At 52.9% G+C, this 22,959-nt stretch overlaps 2 protein-coding genes across 2 annotated transcripts in view; one reads left to right on the plus strand and one right to left on the minus strand.

Annotated features, from left to right (window-relative positions):
• RNF123 (ring finger protein 123) overlaps positions 1–22,959 on the minus strand; it is a 161,958-nt gene that overhangs the window by 31,648 nt on the left and 107,351 nt on the right. The window lies entirely within an intron of this gene.
• AMIGO3 (adhesion molecule with Ig like domain 3) lies at positions 1,794–5,800 on the plus strand. Its single transcript, XM_045024065.1, has one exon. The coding sequence runs from the start codon at positions 2,382–2,384 to the stop codon at positions 3,912–3,914; it is 1,533 nt and encodes a 510-aa protein (XP_044880000.1). The 5' UTR covers positions 1,794–2,381; the 3' UTR covers positions 3,915–5,800.

Below are 22,959 nucleotides of genomic sequence, written 5' to 3' on the forward strand. Positions count from 1 at the left end.
GGGCAGAGGCACTCACACACAGCACCCTCCTGGCCACCCCCCTCCCCACATGCAGGAGAGAGGTTGCCCCATCACAAGCACTCCCAGCCCACCGACCCCTTCTGTCCCCTTGCCTCCAGATCAGGGACTGCTCCTAGGCCCAGCAACACAGTCACAGCACTGACTGCAACAGCACCTCCAGCGCAGAGGGCTGACAGGCAATGGGGGGCGCCAGGCCGGGCAGCATGAAAGGACAGGTTCTTCTCCCACCACCTAATCTAGGAACAAGCAAGGGACACGACTGACCAAAGAGAGCAGGGGGTGGGTGATTTAAAAGGCCACAAGCCACACTGGTCTCATCAAAATCTGAACTTTATCATCTGCAAATTCAGGTCTATTTCTCTCTCTCTCCCCACTCTGCCCTCCAAAACAGGACCCTCCCCTTCCCCACCTCAGACACGCCAACATCCTTCAATTCTCTCTCCAGGGACAAGGTGAATGCCATGGCCCAGGCCCAGCCCTACAGCAGCAATCCGCCCTCCATCCGCCATGGGGAGAACGAGAAGTGGGATTTCAGGAGGGAACCAGGGGCTTGCTGTTTGCGGGCCCCAAGCAGCAGAGAGAGGTCTGTTCTGAAAGCCAGGGCTGGAGCTAGGAGAGGGCCCATGCCCCTGGCACAGACCAGGGCAGGGCTGTTGGAACAGAGCAGGAAGAACACACAATGCAGGAGGCTGGTCTGTGGAGCAGTCATCAACAAGCTGATTCAAAGGCCAAGGCTTCCAGGGGCTGCTGGGAATTGCCAGATGCTTCTGCAGGATCTGCATCCGGCCCAAGCCCTGCCTGAGGCACACTCAGATACACAGCACACCTCTATGCTAATGAGGGGAAACAGCTGCCAAGCCCCCTGCTCTGTTCCGCTGTCCCTGGGGAGGGTGCAGCACAGAGGATATCCTGGCTGCTCCCTTGATCCCAGCATGCGACAGAGAATGGCCTATGCTCAGTAGCCGTGTCTGCCAAAGGACAGCAGTCCCTGTGGCTGGAGGCAGAGTGGGGACTGTTTCAAAGCAGCACCAGGGGCCTCACTCACGACAAAGGCACAGGGAGCTGGATTGCATGCACCATGTTGGAAACCTCCCCAGCAGCTTTGTCTGGAATGTGGGCTTCCACATGACAGACAGCTAGGGCTAGAGGACTAGGCAGAGCGCTGGGGTCTAGTCCCGAGTCCACCGCAGACAGAGATCTTGGGTAAGTCACGCTGCACCTCCGTGCCTCAGTTTCCCATCAGTGAACTGGTGGGGACACTGAATCCCCTCCCAGGGTGACAGCAGAGCACTGGACTGGCAGTGCTATTCTGCCCCTTGCTCTGCCACTGACTTGCTGTGAACTTGGGCAAGTCGCTTCCCCTTTGGAGTGCCCCATTCCCCATCCCACTGCCCTTGTGATGCCTAACATGGGGGGGACACCCCGCAGCAAAGAGCAGTGGCCCCTGGGAATTGGTGAGCACCAAGCATTGCCTGGACCCCAAGACCAGCAGCGGAGACTCCCCCAGGCAGTTGGCCGCTCTGTTCACCGCCACTTCCCCTTGGAAATAAAACCTCCCGCTGCAACTGCTGCAATCGCTCAGTGCTTCGGAGCCAACTCGCAGCAGCCTTCGCAGGGCTGTGCTGCCCACTAGTGATATGAGGAGGGAACAACGCCCCATTCAGAAATTTCCTCCTTCCTCCACCCCCCACTCCCTCCTACGCGAACCAATCGGCTTGCCCCTGCCCGCCAGGCACCGCCCCCGTGCTTGCCGACTGCTGGTAAATAGCGGCCGCAGCAGCGGGCGGGCGTGACTCCGCCAGGACTCCGGGAAGGGCTCTGCTGGGGCACGACCCAGTCCCCGCTCGCTCCTCGGCTGCTCCGCAGCTAGACTCCCGGCCGGGGCGTGCCACAGGGCTCAGCCGGGAGGCGAGCACTGACTCATGGAAACTTTGGGCTCCAGGAACCCCGGCTCCGAGGCAGGGACTCAGATGTTCTCAGGGGGTGCCAGCAGTCCCAAGCCAGACCCTGGCCTGCATCTGCCCCTCTGTCAGGACCCCTAGAGCCAGCCAGGGCCCACGAGAGGCTGCCCTAATCCCCAGTGCAGCAGGACAGAGCTGAGCTGTTTTTCTTTAACTCTTTTCAAGCCTTGGACCTTTCCTTGGGACTCGTCTCCTGCCTGTGTGTCCTGGACTATTACAGAATTGCCCAGCGGCCGAGAACACCCAAAGCTCTCCTTACCGAGCAGTGCTTCCTGGTTAACCGACACTGCAGCGTGCTCACTCTAATGGTGCCTGGCGAGCCTTTGCTCAGGCCGGACTCACCCTAGGATAGCGCCTCTCCATGCTGCTGGGCGCTCAGCAGGACCCTACGGCCACGTGATGAACGCACAGGCATTGGCCCACACTCTCTGGAAATACCTGGGAAAGCTGCTGGTGATCCTAGAGCTGTCTGTTCAAGGCAACTTCTTAAACACATCAGCCATCCCCCGCAGATGCCCCTTTGTCTGCATATGCACCTCGGACCTTCTGAGCTGTGCCAAGCAAGGTCTCCAGCAGGTGCCAGTTGCACTTCCTCCCACAGCTACCACCTTGGATCTCAGCCACAATGCCCTCTTCCAGCTTCACAACCGTTGGCTGGCAGCCCTACCACGCCTCCAGGCCCTCCGCATCAGTCACAATCGCATCATGGACCTCTCGCCACAGGCATTCCACAATGCCACAGGTCTGAGACACCTGGACATGTCCTCCAATTACCTGCATGCAGTCGAGAAGCACTACTTTGAAGCGCTGGTGCGCCTAGAGGAGCTCCTGCTCTACAACAACTGGATTGTACAGGTAGATGAACAAGCCTTCCTCAGGCTAAGCAGCTTGCAGAAGGTCTACCTAAGTTGGAATAACCTAACCCAATTCCCCTTCAGCTCCATGCAGGGGCTTAGCCACCCTAACCTGACGACCCTGGACCTCTCCACCAATAACCTGAGCAGAATCCCCATCGAGGAGGTCACAGCCTTGCCTGTGTACATCAGAAATGGCTTGTACCTGCACAACAATCCAGTGAGGTGTGATTGCTCACTCTACCAGATGTTCAAGCAGTGGCAGCAGCGGCACCTCAGCTCAGTGCAGGATTTCCTAGAGGAACACACATGTATGGCATTTGACAACATGGCACGATCCTTAGTCAGATTCCTCAAGTACAACAAGATCTTTGAGAATTGCTCCCTGAGCCAGGGCTCCCCTGGCACCTCAGACGTGCATGCCACAGTGCTCGTAGGAGAGACTCTGCTAATCAACTGCAACACGAGCACGCATGACACATCTGCCACCTACATGTGGATATCGCCCCGCCACGAGCCCATCATGCACCCTGGAAATGGCAATCGCACACTTGAAGTTTACCACAATGGGAGCCTGAAGATCATCGCAGCCAAGCCTTGGCACTCTGGGGTGTACGTGTGCATGGCTATTGGCAAGCACCACCAGCTCAACAAGACGCATGAGGTCAACGTGACCATCCACTACCCTATGCTGGATGGGGAGTCCTTCAGCACCGGCCTCACAACCCTCCTCGGGTGCGTAGTGAGCCTCATGCTAGTCCTCATGTACCTGTACCTCACTCCATGCCACTGCTTCCAGTGCTGCAAGAAAGCCGCTGCTCCTAGCCCTCCCCAGGAATGCAGTGCTCAATCCTCCATCCTGAGTACCACCCCTCCAGCTCCAGACGGGCCCAGCCGCAAGATCAGCACCAGCAAGCACGTGGTGTTCCTTGAGCCCATCAAGGAAGCGCACAATGGTAAGATCAGGCTGGCTGCCAAGGAGGACGTCACGGACACCAAGAATCTCAAGTTCCTGCAGCTCAAGTCGGACTCAGAATCCGTTAGTTCCATCTTCTCAGACACTCCCACCATGTCCTAGGAGGTAGGCGGGCTGGGGAGCAGAAATGGGGGGGCAGTCTCCCAGGAGACAAAATTGGTGTGTGTTGGGTCGCTAGCAGCCACCGCTTGGGAGGGAGAAAGGGGCACCATGCTGAGATGCAATCTGCTGCGCAGAAGAGCTGCGTTTTCTTGTACTTGTTACTCCTAGAGGGAGGATTATGATGCATCCTTATAAGGCTCCAGCTACTTCCAGGCTCCACTGTCACATTGTAAAACAACCCAGGGGAGAGAGAAGATAAGAATAGCCCCCATGACTGCAGTCTGATGGTCTCAGCCTCTCCTCTTCATTGTGGTTAAAGGCAGGCAGGTCACCCCAAAACCAAAGCTAGCTTTTATGAGATCAAATGCTCTTTGAAGGATCACAAATGACTGCATCCTGTTCTGCACCACCCAGACAATATGGTGTAGCAGAGGGTTCTCCTCACTTTAGATTGTTATCAATGGAACAGGGACAATTTCTTCTGAATGCTGTCCAGTGGCTGATTCAAGAGAAGCCCATTGGGTAGCTCCTGGCTCTAATTGAGCAGCCTGTCTAGCTAGGACTGCAGCTTTGACCCTCAGGATGATGCACATTGGCTAATTAACATCCTTACAGATTTGTCTTTCCAGAACGCCCTAGTGGTGGCACAAGACTGGGCAACCCTTCTGCCTCCCACCTCTCTCTCCCCCCCCACCTCCCATTCACATGTCTAACACTGGATGCAGGGAAACATGCATGGCTGAGCCCTCCACTTCCAACCAGCCCCCGACTTCCTTGAATAGTGCACTGCAGAGTTTAGCACTCTCCTGGGCAAGGCTGAGCCCAACTTGACCACTTGCCCTCTGGGCATGTACAGAGGGCACCCTAAGTTCTGGAGACTGTCAGCTAGACTTTTGCTTGACCTAGCTTAGTGAGTTGTTTGCTTTAATTACAAAGCCACATGGCCAGCCCAGTGTACTTGGCTTCTTTCCTAGTGAGAGCTCTCCTCCAGCCCATAGTCTCCAATAGCACTGGGGCACCTGCATTGCTACATTAGAATTCTGCTAGCTCAGGACAGTAGCAGCAGCAGCAGCAAACAAGCCACTACAGGCTATATGCCCTAGAGAAGGAGAGCAGCATGCTCCATCCCCAGAGCACAGGGGTAAGGAGAACATACTCCTGGCACAGGCTAATGCTGCCTACTACGTACAACTAACCCACTGCCAGCTCCTTCAACCAGCTGGCCCTAGAATTAGGGAAGTGCTGCCTAGCTTGTGTGTGGTCCTAGTGAGGAGGCAAATTTCACTGGCATCTTCACTGGACAAAGCCATTCAGTGAAGTAAACAATGCAATTACTCCCCACCTCTGCTACACACAAGCAGCTGTAAGCAGTTGAGTTCAGGAATGTAATAGATGATGACTGCGCATAGTGTGAGACTAATGACCCAACCCTGCGCTGTTCCATGCTCCCCCTGTAACAGAGAAGGCGCAGTTCCTACACGCACCATCATCTCCCTGGGCAAAATCTCCTTGAGCAGGGCAGACCTGCTGCTAGGCTGTTTAGAGAATAACCCAATAGTGTATCCAGGATTGGGACTACAACCATCTCTCACTTTCTTGCACCATAAATTCTCTAGTTACACTGGAATAAAAAATGCCTATTTTTTTAAACTCAACTTGGTCCAAGAGTCTCTTTGCCCTTGTGTGGGGCCTGGAGTGGAGCCCACCTCAGCCTGTCCCCTCTGCCCTGGTATCTTTCAGCAGGACAAACCTCTCCACTCAGGACCACTGCCCACATCCTGTCCTAACAGAGGGGGCTGGCATTCCTGCTGCCCCTGCACAGGGGGGGCAGGCCATTGCTCCCTGATGGCAGCACCTGGCCAGATGCTGAGGCTGCTATCAGACGAGATTTAGATTTGCCTTCAAGCGGCAGCGGTGTCAGTGGGCAAAGCCAGAGCTGTTCAAAAGGGAGCCTGCTGCACGAGCAGCATCCAGACAGGCACCGGCCAGGTTAACAGAGCATGGCTCTGAAGAGCAGGCAGGAGCAGGGGCAGTAGGTGAATGGGAACCCTGCTGCACTGGCCAGTCCTAAGAGGTTGCATGGAGAGTTATGCAGAGCAGGAACAGCCTTTTCCACAGCAGCCTGTCTCTCCATGGACTTTGATGGCACACCCAGGCATTCAGCAAGCAAGCTGCATTAAATGCCCATGCAGAAGTGACACAGCCTGGCACAGCTAACAGGCTGTGAACCAAGCACCTGTCAGTGGCTCAGCCTGGCCTGGATGCAGGCACCCTGGTGCTGCAGGCACAGGAGCCAGTGCTGGCCTGCCCGGCACATGCCTGGACACCCAGCTGAGATAAAAGATAAATAATAAGATAATAATTGGAGATATACCAATCTCCTAGAACTGGAAGGGACCTTGAAAGGGCATCGAGTCCAGTCCCCTGCCTTCATTAGCAGGACCAATTTTTTGCCCCGATCCCTAAGTGGCCCCCTCAAGGATTAAACTCACAACCCTGGGTTTAGCAGGCCAATGCTCAAACCACTGAGATATCCCTCTGCCCCATCACTCCCCACCCCTCCACAGCACTACCCCGAGCCCCCACCCCATCCCTCCACAAAATCCCCAACCCCCTTCAACACCACCCTGAGCCCCACCTACACCCCCCCATTTCCCCTCAACAGCCTGAGCCCCCTGCCCCATCACTCCTCCAACATCCTCCACCCCATCCCCCCACAATATCCCCATCCCCCTACAATTCCACCGAGCCCCCACCTCATCGCTCCCCCAACACACCCGACCCTCCCACAATACCCCCATCCCCCACAATTCCACTGTGCCCCACACCCCATCCCCCCACAATACCCCCATCCCCCTTCAACACCACCCTGAGCCCCTGCCCCATCCCCTACCCCACCCTGTGCCCCGACCCATTGCTCCATAACACCCCCAGCACCCCATCCCTCCCTCAACATCCCCAGCACCCCATCCTTCTTCATCACCCCATGCTCCCTGCCCCATCCCTCCCCCCAACACCCTGCACCCCATCCCTCCCCAATGCCCCCATCCCTCCCCAAAGCATAACCCCTCCCCTGCATACCCACCCATGCATGCACAGCCTTGGGGCCAAGACACTCGAGCAGGCCCCCCAGTGTGCTGGGTCCCCCATGCCCCACCCACAGCAGCTTGTGGGCCACAGGGCCAGTTACACTCCAGCTTCTCCAGCTGCAGAGCGCTCTGGCACCTGGCATAGGTGCCCTGAGCTGCCACCCCTCCCCCACAGGCAGGCCACCCCCTATCCCCAAGTCCTCCCTGTCTACGCTGCTTCCCAAGTGGCACGCTAACCCGGCGCCCAGCCCCCTCATGCTGGGGAAGAGTGTCCCCGGGGGGACTCTCTCCGGGGTTCACATTCACAGCCTGCCATGTCAACAAGCCTCGTCCCTTGCAGGGTGCAAAACACCCCGTCCTGCTCTGGACCCCAGACACCTTCTGGGAGCTGTGTCCAGGACGTGACAAGCTACATGCGCCTGAACGCCTGCTTCCCAAACCCAAGGGCCCTGTCTGGTCTCATTAGCACTCTGCTGCTGCTGGCTGACAGGCTCGTCCCCACACACACAGCTGGCCAGAGGTGTGCGCACACGGATGCTGCATGAAAGACAGCCACGGTGTCAGCGGCTCTCAGTGTCAGCACACGCAGCAGGGGCAATGGTCAAATGTGGGCATGCAGCACAGACCCTCAGGAGAGCTAGGGGGCCTCACCTCCACTCCAGCCACAGCTGGGGAAAGGGGCAGTCAGAGAATCATAGAATTTCAGCGTTGGAAGGGACCTCTGCTCAAAGCTGGACCAATCCCCAACTAAATCATCCCAGCCAGGGCTTTGTCAAGTCTGACCTTAAAAACCTCTAAGGAAGGAGATTCCACCACCTCCCTAGGTAACCCATTCCAGTGCTTCACCACCCTCCTAGTGAAGAAGTTTTTCCTAATATCCAATCTAAACCTCCCCCACTGCAACTTGAGACCATTACTCCTGCACACAGGCAGGGAGTGCACAGAGGTTGTACTGTCCCTGGGGCTCTCATGTTCGGGGGAGGGAATTTTCACTCACCCCAGTACCCGGAAGCCTTTCCACCCCTGTGTGTTTCAGGTGCCCAGACGTAACTCCTGCTCTGAGTGCCTGGCCAGGGGTGCTGCAGGGCCCTGGAGGGGTGTAGACAGGAAGGCTGGGTTCATGCCTGAAGCCTTTGTGGAGCTTTGCATGGGAATCAGCCGGTTACTGACGTCGGACAGCATCTTGCACAGCACTCAGCTTCTTCCCTGACAGTCCATTCAGCCTCACCCCAGCAACTCAATGGGACAGATGGAGACACTGAAGTAGAGACTTGGTTAACTGCAGCGACTCCACAGCAGAGCCAGGAACAGAACCTAGCACCATCCCCCCACAACCATCCTGCTTGCCTCAGGGAAGCTCACAGACCAACAGCAGCAACCAGACCCCAGAAAGAGTGGGGAGTGGGAAATCTCTGCTAGGATTCCTCCCCCACTGGTTTGTAAACTTGGCACCTCCCATCGACACTTAAAATGCCCATGCACCAGACAGCACAGCGGGGCTCAGGTGCTCCTGCACCTCCACCCTGCACAGCAGACACAGGGAGACCTGGGATGCAGCCCAGCCTCACTCTGACCACCAACTCATTTTATAGTTGCTCTGGGTCTGTTGACACAGCACCTAAGGCTGGCCCATGCCAGCTGACTCAGACTGCATGGCTGTAAAACTGCAGTGTAGACATTCAGACTTGGGCTGTTTCATGGTGCAAGTGCTGGGAGGGAGGGGGGAGAAGCAGGACGCAGCAGCACGCTCAGGGGAGGAGACGGAGGTGGAGGGGAGGGAGGCAGGGTAGGGAGCTGCCAGTGGGTGCTCTGCACCCACCAATTTTTCCCCATGGGTGCTCCAGGGCTGGCACTGTTTTCTCATGGGAAGGCAGTGGGCAGCTAGGGGATGGGCACAGCACATGGCAGGGAGGCAGGTTACAGGAAGGGAACAGCAACATCAGGGGTACATGTATGCTGGGATCAGCTGCCCCTTGCTCACAGCTGTACCAATATTAGCTACCTCCCTACAATGAGCTATTTTATTCATGGACCTCTCCCCCCCACACCGGGCACTCATCTAAGAGATGGACCATGCCATGACCAAGTGTGGGAAGCTCTGGTCTGAGCAGGGCCAGCCATCCTGAGAGCTTGGCTTGGGGGAAGCCAGCTGTGTGCCCGTGCACTATCATACAGAAAGGTCTAAGGCTGGGGCTAAATCGTTCCCACGGCACTGGGGCACAGGCTAGCCTCAGCCTCCATCCCCTCCTGGAAATAATCCCAGACATGCCTGGGGCACGAGATGGCCAGTCAGAGAACGGTGGCACAGGACCGCATGCAACCAGAGGACAAATGCACTGGGAGGAGCCAAGGGCAGCCTGGATGCAGGGTATGGTCCAGGAGGAGCTGTCTCCAGCGCCGTGGGCCAAGGCAGGGGCCGAGCTCATGCTAGTCCCTGCTGCCATGCTCAGTGCAATGCCCAGCATAGCTCAGCATTGACGACCAAGTCCTGGCAGAAAGGCTCTTACTCTAAGTCAGTCAGACATGGTGCCCACCCAGGTCCAGCACGAGGGGTGGGAGGATCTGCCAGGGCAGCCAGGAGAGCAGACTAGGGGAGCAAGAATCCCACAGCAGACGCCCTCTCCCGACTCTCAGCACAGTGCACAGGCGACATGTCTTAGTCCTGACTGTTCTGTTGCTGGGAGGGGGGGGAGGAGAGCACTTTGCAGTTCCGTGGGGTGGAGAGGACTCACCCTGCCTCCTGCCCAACAAGGCTTTGCTCTGGTTTGTGCTTTCCCTGTGCTCTGATCTCCCCGGTGCTGCTGGAGGCCTCCTTGGAGGTGCAGAGAACTGAGGTGGAAATCCCTGGAGCCTACGCAAGGAGACAGCTGCCTCCCAGGCAGTGGAGTTAAATGGGTGAGAAAAACGCAGACAAGAATCCCTCCCTCTCTCCAGTAATGTGATCTCACTGCCTGTCCCCCCCCCCCCCCCAATCTGGCTGGGCAGAGCAGGGCCGGGCCAGCCATGGAAGAAACAAGGAGACCAACATTGTTTCAATCACACACACACACCCATCAGGCCAGCCTCCCACATCACAGGCCCCTTGCATTACTGATGGGCGCATCAGCTTTAGCCCTCTGACCAGGCGCTGCCCTCAGCGTAAGGAGGCAGCACAGTGCAGGGTGCCAGGCTCACATCCCTGCAGGATTACAGTGAGAGCCAAACTCCCCCACTCCTGCCCCAGGGAGCCTGGCCTGGCAGCGATGCAGGGCTGTGCCTTGAGGAAGAGCCCAAGGACACACACAGGACAACTGAGGGAGCAGGGCAGAGCGCTGCAGCCTGCTGCCCCATGGGAGCGTTCTCTCTAGGCTCTGACCAGCCATCCCCTCCCCACAACAGCCCAGTGCCAGCCTGGCTGCTCCAGGGGCTCTCTGAAGCTGGCTGTGCACAGGAAAGCCCTGCTGCGATTGCATAGCTGCCTCCCTCAGGGAAGGCCCAAGTGGCAGGGGGTCCAGCACCCACACTGCCTCTGCCTCAGCTCCTGCAGGGGGGGAGGGGGAGTACTCAGAGCACAGATTCTCATTGGAGCCACTCAGATCTCTTAGCAGGGATCAGACTAGCAAAGGCCACCACAGCCCTGGACCCAGCCTCCCTACTGAGGGCTGTCCCCACGGAACGCACCATCCTCTCTCAGCAAACCCACTCAGGGCCCTGATCAGGTGGCTGGGAGCAGCCTGCTGAGCCTCTCGGGGGCTGGCATTTCGGGTCCTAGCTGCTAGGTTACTATGGTACATTGGGAGCTGCCACCCCTGGCTGTGCTCTGGGAGAGCACACAGGCCCACTGAGCTGCTGTGTGGGCTGGATCCATGACGCACAGGGCGGTGCCCCATTCAGCCTGTCCTTGGGCAGACACCACAGCTGGGCTGTGTACAGCAATGCAGGGTATCAAACTTGCCCTGAGTCCATGCAAAGTTCTGCCAGGCCTACATTTGCCAGAAAACCGCCAACACAGCCTGGATCCCTGCTCCTGCCACTCACTAGTCCCAGCATGTGCGTGGTTGGGAGAGACAGGCCCTGAGCCACCTCCTCTGAGCCCTGCACAGCTCAGCTGGCCAAGTGGCTCTGGACCCACTCGGTTAGTGGGATGCCAGCACAGCACAGAGGAGCAGAGAGTGGGACGCAGGCACTGGGGCTAACGCACCTCCCAATGTCAGTAGGTGTTGGGCACCACTCATTTCCCTGTCTCGACAGGGCCTTTGGCTGAGCCATGTGGGTCCTGATCTTCACCAAGCACTTACTGCTCTTGCTACAAACCACCAAAGACAGCTGGGTCGCCAGCAGGTTGCTAGAGGGACACTACTCCTGACGGGCATTTAGAGAGCACTTGCCACTCTCCCATGAGTCAGTAACCTCAGCACCACCAGGGACTACAGCCAGGCTGATGCTAGAGCAGTCACCCAAAGATAAGGGAGCAGCTCAGCTCCTGGCAGCCAGCTAGCCCATCTGCAGAGCCCCGGCAGGGCTGGCGCCCACAGCACATTGCTTCAGGCTGGGGCCAGGCTAGTTTTAGGGGCATTTACTCCACAACCTGTTCTGACATATGCCTTGTGCACTGATTGTCCATGTAGGATCTCCATCCTATAAGGGATGAATCTGTAATTATAGTTACGTTGCGGATGGGTGGAAGAAAAGGAACTCCTTCTCACAGCTGATCTGGTTTCATCCACCATATGAGAGGCTCTGACTTTTGGTGGGACTGTTACCCTTTCATTCATGTTGTCCTTGTTGTGTGTGTAAACAGACCAAAGCCAGGCCTGCAGGCAACAAAGGTGGAGTCTGGCAAACCGTGTCACACATGTACATGCCTCCACACAGCCTAGTAGGGAAAAACAGATCCTGATTGTGGCAAGATGTCAGAGGGTGATTTGGTTTATCAGACCAGTCACAGCCTGAACTCTGTCTATAGGCAGGTAGGCTTCTCCTAAGGATCTCTCTAGGGTCACTCCTATGAAAACTATAGTCCTCAGAGTCAAAGTGAGAAATTTTTTGTTTACACAGATCCTCAGTGATCACAGAAGGTGGAGCAAGAACAGGATAGCCAACCAGGCCACCTGGCTTGAGTTGCCCATTAGTAGCTAATCGTCCACATACAGGAAAATGGTGCAGCCATTGCGTCTCATCTGGGCTGCCACCATTGAGAGGACTCTTGCAAAGACCCTAAGTGCTGTTGTCAGCCCAGATGGGAGTGCTCTGAACTGGCAGCACTCTTGCCTTATCATGAATCTGAGAAACCTTCTGTGGGACTAGTGAAAATCCACTTGAAAGTAAGGATCTTTCATGTTGAGGGCCACAAACTGCAGGGAGGGAATTACAGATGCCAATGTTGCCTTGCAAAATTTTGATTTGTGAATAAAGACTTTTGTGGCATAGATCAAGAATTGGTCTCTATCCTCCATTTTTGGGGGAACTCAAATATGGGGAGTAGAACTCCTTCCCTTGATGTTGGAGTGACACCTGCTCTACCGCCTAACTCTGAAAGAGGAAGACCCCACCTCCTGATTAAGGATGTCCTTGTGAGAGTTGTCCTTGTGAAGGAGCGGGGAAGGGAGTTTGTGGTGAGAAGGTGAGATAAACTCAATTGCTGACATATACAATTAAATAGGTTGTAGAGGATTTTTTTAAACTAACGGCTGGGGGAAAGCTGACTGGTGTAGAGGAGTACATGGTTTGGGCAGAGCCATCCCTTAGTGATTAATTTATTAAAGGGGGAAATTATATATCCTAATAAAGAGTGTATGAAAAAAGTAGTAAAGTACAGGTAGGAGCTAGTGAGGAACAGCCAGATGAAACTGTGTCCCATTTAAATATAACACACGAAGGCAAGCAACTGAATGTTGACAAAATATACAAGTGCTTATACAGAAATGCTAGAACTCTAAATACTAAGATGGGTGAACTACAGTACTTGGCATTACATAAGGATACTGATGTAACAGGCATCACAGAAACTTGGTGGAATGAGGATAGTCAATGGGACATGGTAATACAGGGTATAATATATACAAGAATGAGAGTAGGTTGTGCTGGTGGGAAAGTGGCACTGTATGTGAAAGAAAGCCTACAAAAGCAAAAATTGAAACAATATGGGAGTTCAACTATCCTCACATTGACTGGGTAAATGTTACCTGCAGAGAGAAATTTCAAGACACCATTAATGACTGCTTCTTGGAGCAGCTAGTCCTGGAACCCACAAGAGGAGAGGTAATTCTTGATTTAATCCTAAGTGGAACACAGGATCTGGTCCAAGAGGTAACTATAGCAGAACCCTCCCACAAGTAATAGTGACCACATGTAATTAAAATTTAACATCCCAGTAGAGGGGATAATACCAAAAAACCCAAAGACGGTAACATTTAACTTTAAAAAGGGGAACCACATAAAAATGAGGACATTCGTTGGATGGGAATTAAAAGGAGTTGTCACAAGTGTTAAATGCCTGCGGGTAGCATGGGTACTAATTAAAACACCACAATAAAGGAACAGACTAAAAGACTAAGAGGACCAAAAGAATGCCACAATGGCTGAACAGCATAGTAATGGAGGCCAGGTAAAAAGGCAACCTTTAAAATTTGGAAGACAAAACCTAGTGAGGAGAATAGGAAGGAGCACAAACTCCAACAAGTTAAATGTAAGAAGGCAGGCCAAGAAAAAAAAATCTGAGAAGTAATTTGCTAAAGACGCAAAAATAGTAAGAATTTTTTTAAATGCATCAGAAGAACTTGAAGCTAGACAAATTCAGACTGGAAATAAGGCATGCATTTTTAACAGTGAGAGCAATTACCAAGGGTCCTGGTGGATTCTCCAGCACCAGCAATTTTTAAATCAAGATTGGATTTTTAAAAAAAATCTGCTCTAGGAATTATTGTGGGGCAGTTCTCTGGCCTGTGTTGTATAGGAGGTCAGATTAGATCTCAAATGGTCTGTTCTGGCCTTGGAGTCTATGAATCTATCTAAAAGCAAGAAGCCTGTCAAACACGGCAGTGGGGCCACTAGATGACAAAGATGTTAAAGGAGCACCCAAGGAAGACAAGGCCATTACAAAAAGGCTAAATGAATTCTTTGCCTTTGTGGTCACTGTGGAGGATGTGGGGGAGATAACCACATCAGCACTATTCTTTCCGGGAGACAAATCTGAAGTACTGTCCCATATTGATGTGTCACTAGAACACGGTTCTAGAACAAATTGATAAATTAAACAATAAGAAGTCGCCAGGACCAGATGGAATTCACCCAAGAGTTTTGAACGAACTCAAATATGAAATTACAGAACTACTAACTGTGGTATGTAACCTATCACTTGAACCAATTAGTGGAAGGTAGCTAATGTAATGCTGATTTTTAAAAAGGCTCCAGAGGCAATCCTGGCACTATATACAGGATTATATATTATATATTTAATTACAGGCCACTAAGCCTAACTTCTGTAGCCGGCACATTGGTAGAAACGATAGGAAAAAACAGAATGATCAGACACGTAGATTACCATAATTTGTTCGGGAAGAGTCAACATGGCTTTTGTAAAGGGAAATCATGCCTCAACAATCGATTAGAATTCTTTGAGTGTGTCAATAAACATGCGAATAAGGGTGATCCAGTGGATATAGAGCATCTTCAGAAAGCCTTTGACAAAAAACCCTCACCAAAGTCGCTTAAGGAAATTAAGCAATAACGGGATAACAGGGAAGGTTCCCTCATCGATCAGTAACTGGTTAAAACACAGGAAACAAAAGGTAGGAATAAATGGTCAGTTTTCACAATGGACAGAGGTAAACAGCAGGGTCCCCCAGGGATCCATACTGGGACCTGTCCTGCTCAACATATTCATTAGTGAACTGGAAAAGGGAGTGAACAGTGAAGTCCCAAAGTTTTTAGATGATACAAAATTACTCAAGATAGTCAAGCTGACTGAACAGTTATAAAGGGGTCTCACAAAATTGGGCAACAAAATGGCAGATGAAATTCAGTGAATGCACACTGGAAAAAATAATCCCAACTACACATATATAATGATGGGCTCTAAATTAGCTATTACCACTCAAGAAAGATCTTGGGAGTCATCATGGATAGCTCTCTGAAAACTTCAGCTCAGTGTGCAGCAGCAGTCAAACAGGCTAACAGAATGCTAGAAACTATTAGGAAAAGGATAGAAAACCAGAAAATATCATAAAGCCACTATAAAAATACATGGTTCACCCACACCTGGAATAATGATGTTCCGGTTGGCCCCATCTCAAAAAGGATGTAATGGAACTGGAAAAGGTTCAGAGAAGGGCAACAAAGATAATCAGGGGAATGGAACAGCTTCCATACAAGGAGAGACTAAAAAGATTAGCGCTGTTCATCTTAGAAAGGAGATGACTAAGGGGTGATAGGATAGAATGGTGTGGAAAAAGTGAAAAGAGAAGTGTTATTTATTTACCCTTTCCCACAATACTGAAAACCAGGGGTCACCCAATGAAATGAATAGGCAGCAAGTTTAATACAAACAAGAGGAAGTACTTTTTCACACAATGCACAGTTAACCTGTGGAACTCATTGCTATGGAATGTTGTAAAGGCCAAAAGTATGACTGGGTTCAAAAGAGAACTAGATAAATTCAGGGAGGATAGGTCCATTAATGGCTATTAGCCAAGGTGGTCAGGGATGTAACCCCTTACTCAGGGGGAACATAAATGTCTGTCAGAAGCAAGGAAGGGAACATACGGGTGATCTCTCAAAAAATTGCCTTGTTCTGCTCACTCCCCCTTAACCTCTGTTACTAGCCTCTGTTGGAGACAGGACACTGGGCATGGCATCAATACTTGTGTGCGGTCCTTGAGTACTCCATCCAAAGAACCCCTTAGTTAGCAGGTGGGGCTGGGCAGTGGCCGTAGAGGTGGAAGAAGCCATGTATTAGGGTCTCTGAACTCTGTTTGCGTAGTGGCTCATAAGGGCACTAGTGCTGAAAGGTCTGTGGGGGGAAATCTGGGCCTGTAAGTTTGCTTGTGGTGTCTCTCTTCGGGGATGAGGTGTAAATACCTAGGAAGCAGAGGGTTGTCTGAGTCTTTAAGAGTGCCTACTGACCTCTCATTGAAGATGTTAGACTTATCATTCTGAACTTTCCCTTTGACATGCTGAACCTTCCTGGGGAACCTCCAAAAATGCAGCCACAATTCATACCTCATTACTACAGCTGTGGTGATGGCTCTCCACTGCCTCTTGGAGTGATGTCTTAGCCACCAATCTGCCTACATCAATGAGGGCTTGGAACTGAGCCCTGTCTTCCTGAGGAAGTTTGTCTCCGAATTCCAGAAATTTAGAATAATTTGCAAAGTCGTACTTTGTTAATAACTGATAGTTAGCAACACTGACTTGGAGAGTAACTGATGAAAATATTTTCCTCCCAAGAGGTCAAGATATTTAGCAACCTTGTCAGTTGGGGTGCTCTTGGGGAGCTGTGCTCTGGACCTCCCTGTAGCTGCCTGCAACACTCAGGAGTTGGGTGCTGGATGAGTAAATAAAATCTCTGCCCCTTTAGCTGGCATGAAATATCATTTTTCAGTCCTCCTCAAGGTAGGGACACAGGAGGCAGGGATGTGCCACACAGACCTGGTGGGTTCCAAAATGGTCTCATTCACTGGGAGGACCACCCTAGTAGGGCCAGAGGGCTGAAGGATGTTCGGTAGACTATGCTGTGTGTTCTAGATATATCTGAAGCTCACTTGCTGCCCTCTGTAACAGCTCCTGGTACAGTGCGTGGTCGTTGGAGAGGCAAGGGGAGGATGGAGCAATTACCTCATCTGGTGAGGAGACTGACACCCCAGCCACCTCTGTGCCTCCTATGGGTTCTGTCTGGGCTCATTTCCCTCACCGGGAAGCTCGTCTGGAGCATTGGATTTGCTCAATGAAAAGGTAGGGTCCCTGCTCTACCAGCGCTGCCATTGGTAGCGGTGGGAAGATACTCCAGCTTGTGGACGTAGAAGGGGAAGACACTTTTCTTTTATGTGGGTTTTTTGAGGGTAGAAATGTCTCTAAGTACAACTGAACCCCATAGAAGAGGAGACTCTGGATAGGGCAGAGCAAAAATATCCTGTGAGATAAAGGTTTCAGTCCTTTATGGTATTTTGAGAGCCCTAGGGAGGGGATTAGCGGATCTGGGGTGTCCAGTGATCTGGTGCTATGAGGATCCCACACAGAGTGGGGTCCAGCACGGAGCTCCCAGACCAGATGGTACCAATCTTTTGGTCTGTGGGACGGAACCAGGACTGATACTATTGGATCCTTCTTCCTTCACACCTTTCCTTCTTGGACAGAAGGTTTGTGCTGGCCTAATTACTTAGGCCCCGCAAATGAAGACTCACCTGAATTTGACCATGAAGGGGAGGGATGCTTTCTCTTAGAAGCAAATCTGGACAGTGACCTGTCCTTATGCTTATATTCATGTCCCCTACTCTTGGGAGAGGGTTTCTTAAGACAATGTGTTTTGGCCTCTACTCTGGAGCTTATGCTCAGAGAGGCGCTGCTCACAGTCTGAGGCTGGTGTACGGGGCGTCTCCCCAGCCCAGATCCAAATAGAGCCATTTGGCCTGCTCTGTGAGGGCTTCCACAGATGGAGCTCTCGTCCCTCATGAGCATAAGGAGGGAAGGAGCGTCAGATGCTGCACTTGGCAGTGACATGAGCCTACCCAAGGCAGTGCTGGAATTTGTTGCTGATGGAGAAGGAACAGGGGCAGGAGACAGTTCTTAAACCCCAGGACACTTGGCATAGTCCTTCTCCGGGGGGAAGAAGCTCCCAAAGTGGGGAAAACTGAACTAACTCTGACTATAGAAACAATAAAAGACAAACTAAGTTTAAACTTACTAAAATCTATTTATAATATACATTTACAGGTATTAAAGTAGAGCAAGATCGTAGGGGACACAGAATTCTGACTCAGGCCACATAGCAATAAGAAGGAACTGGAGAGGCGTCAGTCTGTGCCAGCCTTTATGCCCTCGGCTGGGAGCACGAGGCATGCATGGACCAATGGACCCTACATGCTACAAATCTCTGATCTGAGGTACGTGAGCACATGCATACCCATATGTGGAATACACATGGGGACCAGCACTCGAAGAATCATAGAATCATAGAATCTCAGGGTTGGAAGGGACCTCAGGAGGTCATCTAGTCCAACCCCCTGCTCAAAGCAGGACCAAACCCAACTAAATCATCCCAGCCAGGGCTTTGTCAAGCCTGACTTTAAAAACCTCTAAGGAAGGAGATTCCACTACCTCCCTAGGTAACCCATTCCAGTTCTTCACCACCCTACTAGTGAAAAAGTTTTTCCTAATATCCAGCCTAAACCTCCCCCTCTGCAACTTGAGACCATTACTCCTTGTTCTGTCATCTTCTACCACTGAGAACAGTCTAGATCCATCCTCTTTGGAACCCCCTTTCAGGTAGTTGAAAGCAGCTATCTAATCCCCCCTCATTCTTCTCTTCTGCAGACTAAACAATCCCAGTTCCCTCAGCCTCTCCTCATAAGTCATGTGCTCCAGCCCCCTAATCATTTTTGTTGCCTTCCGCTGGACTCTCTCCAATTTATCCACATCCTTCTTGTAGTGTGGGGCCCAAAACTGGACACAGTACTCCAAATGAGGCCTCACCAGTGCTGAGTAGAGGGGAATGATCACATCCCTTGACCTGCTGGAAATGCCCCTACTTATACAACCCAAAATGCCATTAGCCTTCTTGGCAACAAGGGCACACTGTTGACTCATATTCAGCTTTTCGTCCACCGTAACCCCTAGGTCCTTTTCTGCAGAACTGCTGCCCAGCCATTCGGTCCCTAGTCTGTAGCAGTGCATGGGATTCTTCCGTCCTAAGTGCAGGACTCTGCACTTGTCCTTGTTGAACCTCATCATATTTCTTTTGGCCCAATCCTCTAATTTGTCTAGGTCCCTCTGTATCCTAGCCCTACCCTCCAGCGTATCAACCACTCCTCCCAGTTTAGTGTCATCTGCAAACTTGCTAAGGGTGCAGTCCACACCATCCTCCAGATCGTTAATGAAGATATTGAATAAAACCGGCCCCAGCACCGACCCTTGGGGCACTCCACTTGATACCGGCTGCCAACTAGACATGGAACCATTGATCACTACCCGTTGAGCCCGACCATCTAGCCAGTTTTCTATCCACCTTACCGTCCATTCATCCAGCCCATACTTCTTTAACTTGCTGGCAAGAATACTGTGGGAGACTGTATCAAAAGCTTTGCTAAAGTCCAGAAATAGCACATCCACTGCTTTCCCCTCATCCACAGAGCCGGTTATCTCGTCATAGAAGGCAATTAGGTTAGTCAGGCATGACTTGCCCTTGGTGAATCCATGCTGACTGTTCCTGATCACTTTCCCCTCTTTTAAGTGGTTCAGGATTGATTCCTTGAGGACCTGTTCCATGATTTTTCCAGGGACTGAGGTGAGACTGACTGGCCTGTAGTTCCCTGGATCTTCCTTCTTCCCTTTTTTAAAGATGGGCACTACATTAGCTTTTTTCCAGTCATCCGGGACCTCCCCCGATCGCCATGATTTTTCAAAGATAATGGCCAATGGCTCTGCAATCTCATCGGCCAACTCCTTTAGCACCCTCGGATGCAGCGCATCCGGCCCCATGGACTTGTGCTCGTCCAGCTTTCCTAAATAGCCCCGAACTACTTCTTTCTCCACAGAGAGCTGGTCACCTCCTCCCCATACCGTGCTGCAGAGTGCAGCTGTCTGGGAGCTGACCTTGTCTGTGAAGACAGAGGCAAAAAAAGCATTGAGTACACTAGCTTTCTCCACATCCTCTGTCACTAGGTTCCCTCCCTCATTCAGCAAGGGGCCCACACTTTCCTTGACTTTCTTCCTGTTGCTAACATACTTAAAGAAACCCTTCTTGTTACTCCTAACATCTCCGGCTAGCTGCAACTCCAAGTGTGATTTGGCCTTCCTGATTTCACACCTGCATGCCTGAACAATACTTTTATACTCCTCCCTGGTTATTTGTCCAATCTTCCACTTCTTGTAAGCTGTTCTTTTGTGTTTAAGACGAGCAAGGATTTCACTGTTAAGCCAAGCTGGTCGCCTGCCATATTTACTTTTCTTCCTACACATCGGGATGGTTTGTTCCTGCAACCTCAATAAGGTTTCTTTGAAATACAGCCAGAATATAGAATAACTGATTCTAATATACTTGGACTCCAGTAAAGCAGTTGACACAGTACCACATGGGAAATTATTATTAAATGAGAGAAGATGGGGATCAGCATAAGCATTGGAAAGCCAATAAGGAACTGGCTAAGGAGAGAAGGCAACGGGCCATAGTGAAAGGAGAATTATTGGACTGGAGGGAGGTTACCAGTGGAGCCATGAAAGCCAAATTCTCTCTCACACAAACACAAGTAATGCAGCTGCCTCAGCTCTACCCCTTTGCACTCTGGCTCAGACTCCCTGGAGCAGAGACTGTCCTGTCCTGCCTGTCTCCCACCTGGGCAGATGCCACCTCACCAATGCCCGGGGAGCTGGCTCCTGCCTCATTCTGATGTAAGCTCCTAGTTTGCAGGGCTAGCTCCAGCTGTTCTTGCCAGTGGGAGGGCAGCTCTGCCCCCCAATCAAACCCAGACCCTGTGGCTGCCTCTCGTGACATGCCAGCAATGGCTGCTAACATACAGAGCACCCTATGAGAAGACAATTGGATAGCCAGTGCCTAAAAAGCCCCAACCACGCCCGCATTCCCCATCTGTGCTGACTGGCACTATAGCACCCAGGCCAGCTCTGCCCCGGGTATCCCAACACTCGTTAGCCCTCCTGAGGGGCAGATGCCAGCTTTCTTGCCAAGGGATGGGAGAGCCTGGAAGGGCTGTCTGGAGGTTAGACAGACCCACCCCAAGCAGGCCGGGGACACCTCGGTTCTCTCCACCCTGGCTGCACCTGTGTGTTCCTAGAGGTGCTGGAGCTTTGGGGGGTAGGGGGAGCCCATCCCCGGCACAGCAAAGGCTAGGCAGCTGGGAGCAGGGCTTATCTGTCAAGGGCACCCCTTCAGAAAGCAGCTCAGATCACCTCCAGGGCTCCCCAGGCTCCCTGGGGCTGCGGCTGGGCAGGGAGGCAGCCCAGAGAGCATCGCTGCCTCAGCATCTGCACAGTCTTGGTGGGGCATGTAAAGGGGGACACACAGATGCAGAAGAGCTCACAACAGCCTGAACACAATTGGTGCAAGCAAAGGCCAAGGAGCTAGGGTGCAGCTGCAGAGTCGCCTCTGCAATCCACCTCCTAGGAGGGGAGGACAAGGAGAGATGCTGCAGCCCAGCAAGCAGCATTTCTGGCTAAGTCCTGCAGGGGCGCTGAGTGCTCTGCTGCACCACCCATGCCCCCCAAAATGCTGTGCCACAGAGACCCCCAGCTGGGGCCAGTGCTGGGCCCACCAACAGCCCTGCCATCTGGGAGGGGCAAGGGGACCTGTTCATCCCCCTTCCAGAATTCCAATGGCAGAGCTGCCAGGCAGGTGCCCCCAGCCCATCTCCTTCATACTGAGATGGCACTGCCACGCCCAGAGGCATCCCTAGGGGCACGGCTCTATTTCTCAGGGAACTTTGGTAAGGAACATGGTATAACTTGTGTCCTATCACATGGGTGTCAGAAATCCATCCAGAGTCAGAGGGGAATGAGAAAACCAGCAACCCCAGCCTGCCTGCAGGTGGGGTGAGCGCCCAGATCCAGGGCCTCTGGGCAGCCCAGTTGCGGGGGGGAAGGAGAGGGGGTGGAGGTGCAAGCACCCACGATCAGGTGTCTGAGCAGCTTGTGGTGACCCACACAGCACTGAGAAGGAGGCTGTCCTGGAGCTGTGCTGGCTCTTGCCAGTGTCACTACACAAGCTCTACCTCCTGCCAATGCTATTCCTCTCAGCTCCCTCCAAGGGCTGCTCAGTAGAACATCAGCTCAGTTACTCAGCAGACACACACAGGCATGAGACTGCCACAGGCTCAGCGGCTTGGACCAATACCTGGGGCTGTTCTGCCTCCTGGCCCCCACACTGCAAGTCCATGTGTGTCTAGGACCTGGCTCCAAATTAGCCCCTGGGACCCCTGCCCATGCCTCTCCCCATGCCATTGCTGCCCAGCACTCCAGCTCTGGACCAGGCTGCCCATGGCACTGAGTCCGAGCTCTGGGACAGACTCATGGTGGCCAGCAGCACGCCAAGGTGGGAACAGCGGGAGATGGTGATGCCCAGGGTGGGGGCCCTGAAGCACACCACCCAGCTACCCTGCACCAATACGCCAGCCAGAGGAAAAGCAGGAGATATCAACATGTGCGAATGGCAGCTGCTGTCATGCCAGCCAGGCCTATTCCAGTTCCTAGAAGCAGCTCTGCCTAGTGTGGGGAAGGGCATGTGGCCTGGCACCGGAAGCCATGCTGGAGACACAGATACATGCCAGGGCACTCAGCTTCTCAGCCCTTGATTCAGAATTAAGGGGAGGGTGCGGGTCAGCTAGCCACTGCTGCATGGTGGGCACAGATGCTGCTGGCACTCAGCATTGCAAACCAATGCAGCAGGGAATCTCTGCAACAGTCTCACTCCACGCAGAGCAGCCACCTCCCCAACTTGGTGGAGCGGGACTCCTATGGGCCAGGCAACAGAAGTCTTATGGTCTATCCCAGGTGGTGTGCTGGCCCCTGCTGGACACCAGGGCATGGCTTCTCACCAGCACGGGCAGCTGTTGGATTCATTAGAGTCCCTGATCTCTGCCCCTTGCTGCCAGCGCCCTGCCTCCAGCCCCAACCCTTGCCAGGCTGCCTCCGAGGGAAAGGAAACAAGGCACCCCCGCACCAACCTGTGGCCCATTCCCTCTGCTGTCCCACTATGGGAGAGGGTCCGAACTGGCAGGGCAGGGGAGTCAGGTGTGGCGGGGCCCTTCCTTAAA

The sequence above is a fragment of the Mauremys mutica genome, chromosome 7 (assembly GCF_020497125.1).
Source record: "Mauremys mutica isolate MM-2020 ecotype Southern chromosome 7, ASM2049712v1, whole genome shotgun sequence".
Classification (NCBI taxonomy): Eukaryota; Metazoa; Chordata; order Testudines; family Geoemydidae; genus Mauremys; species Mauremys mutica.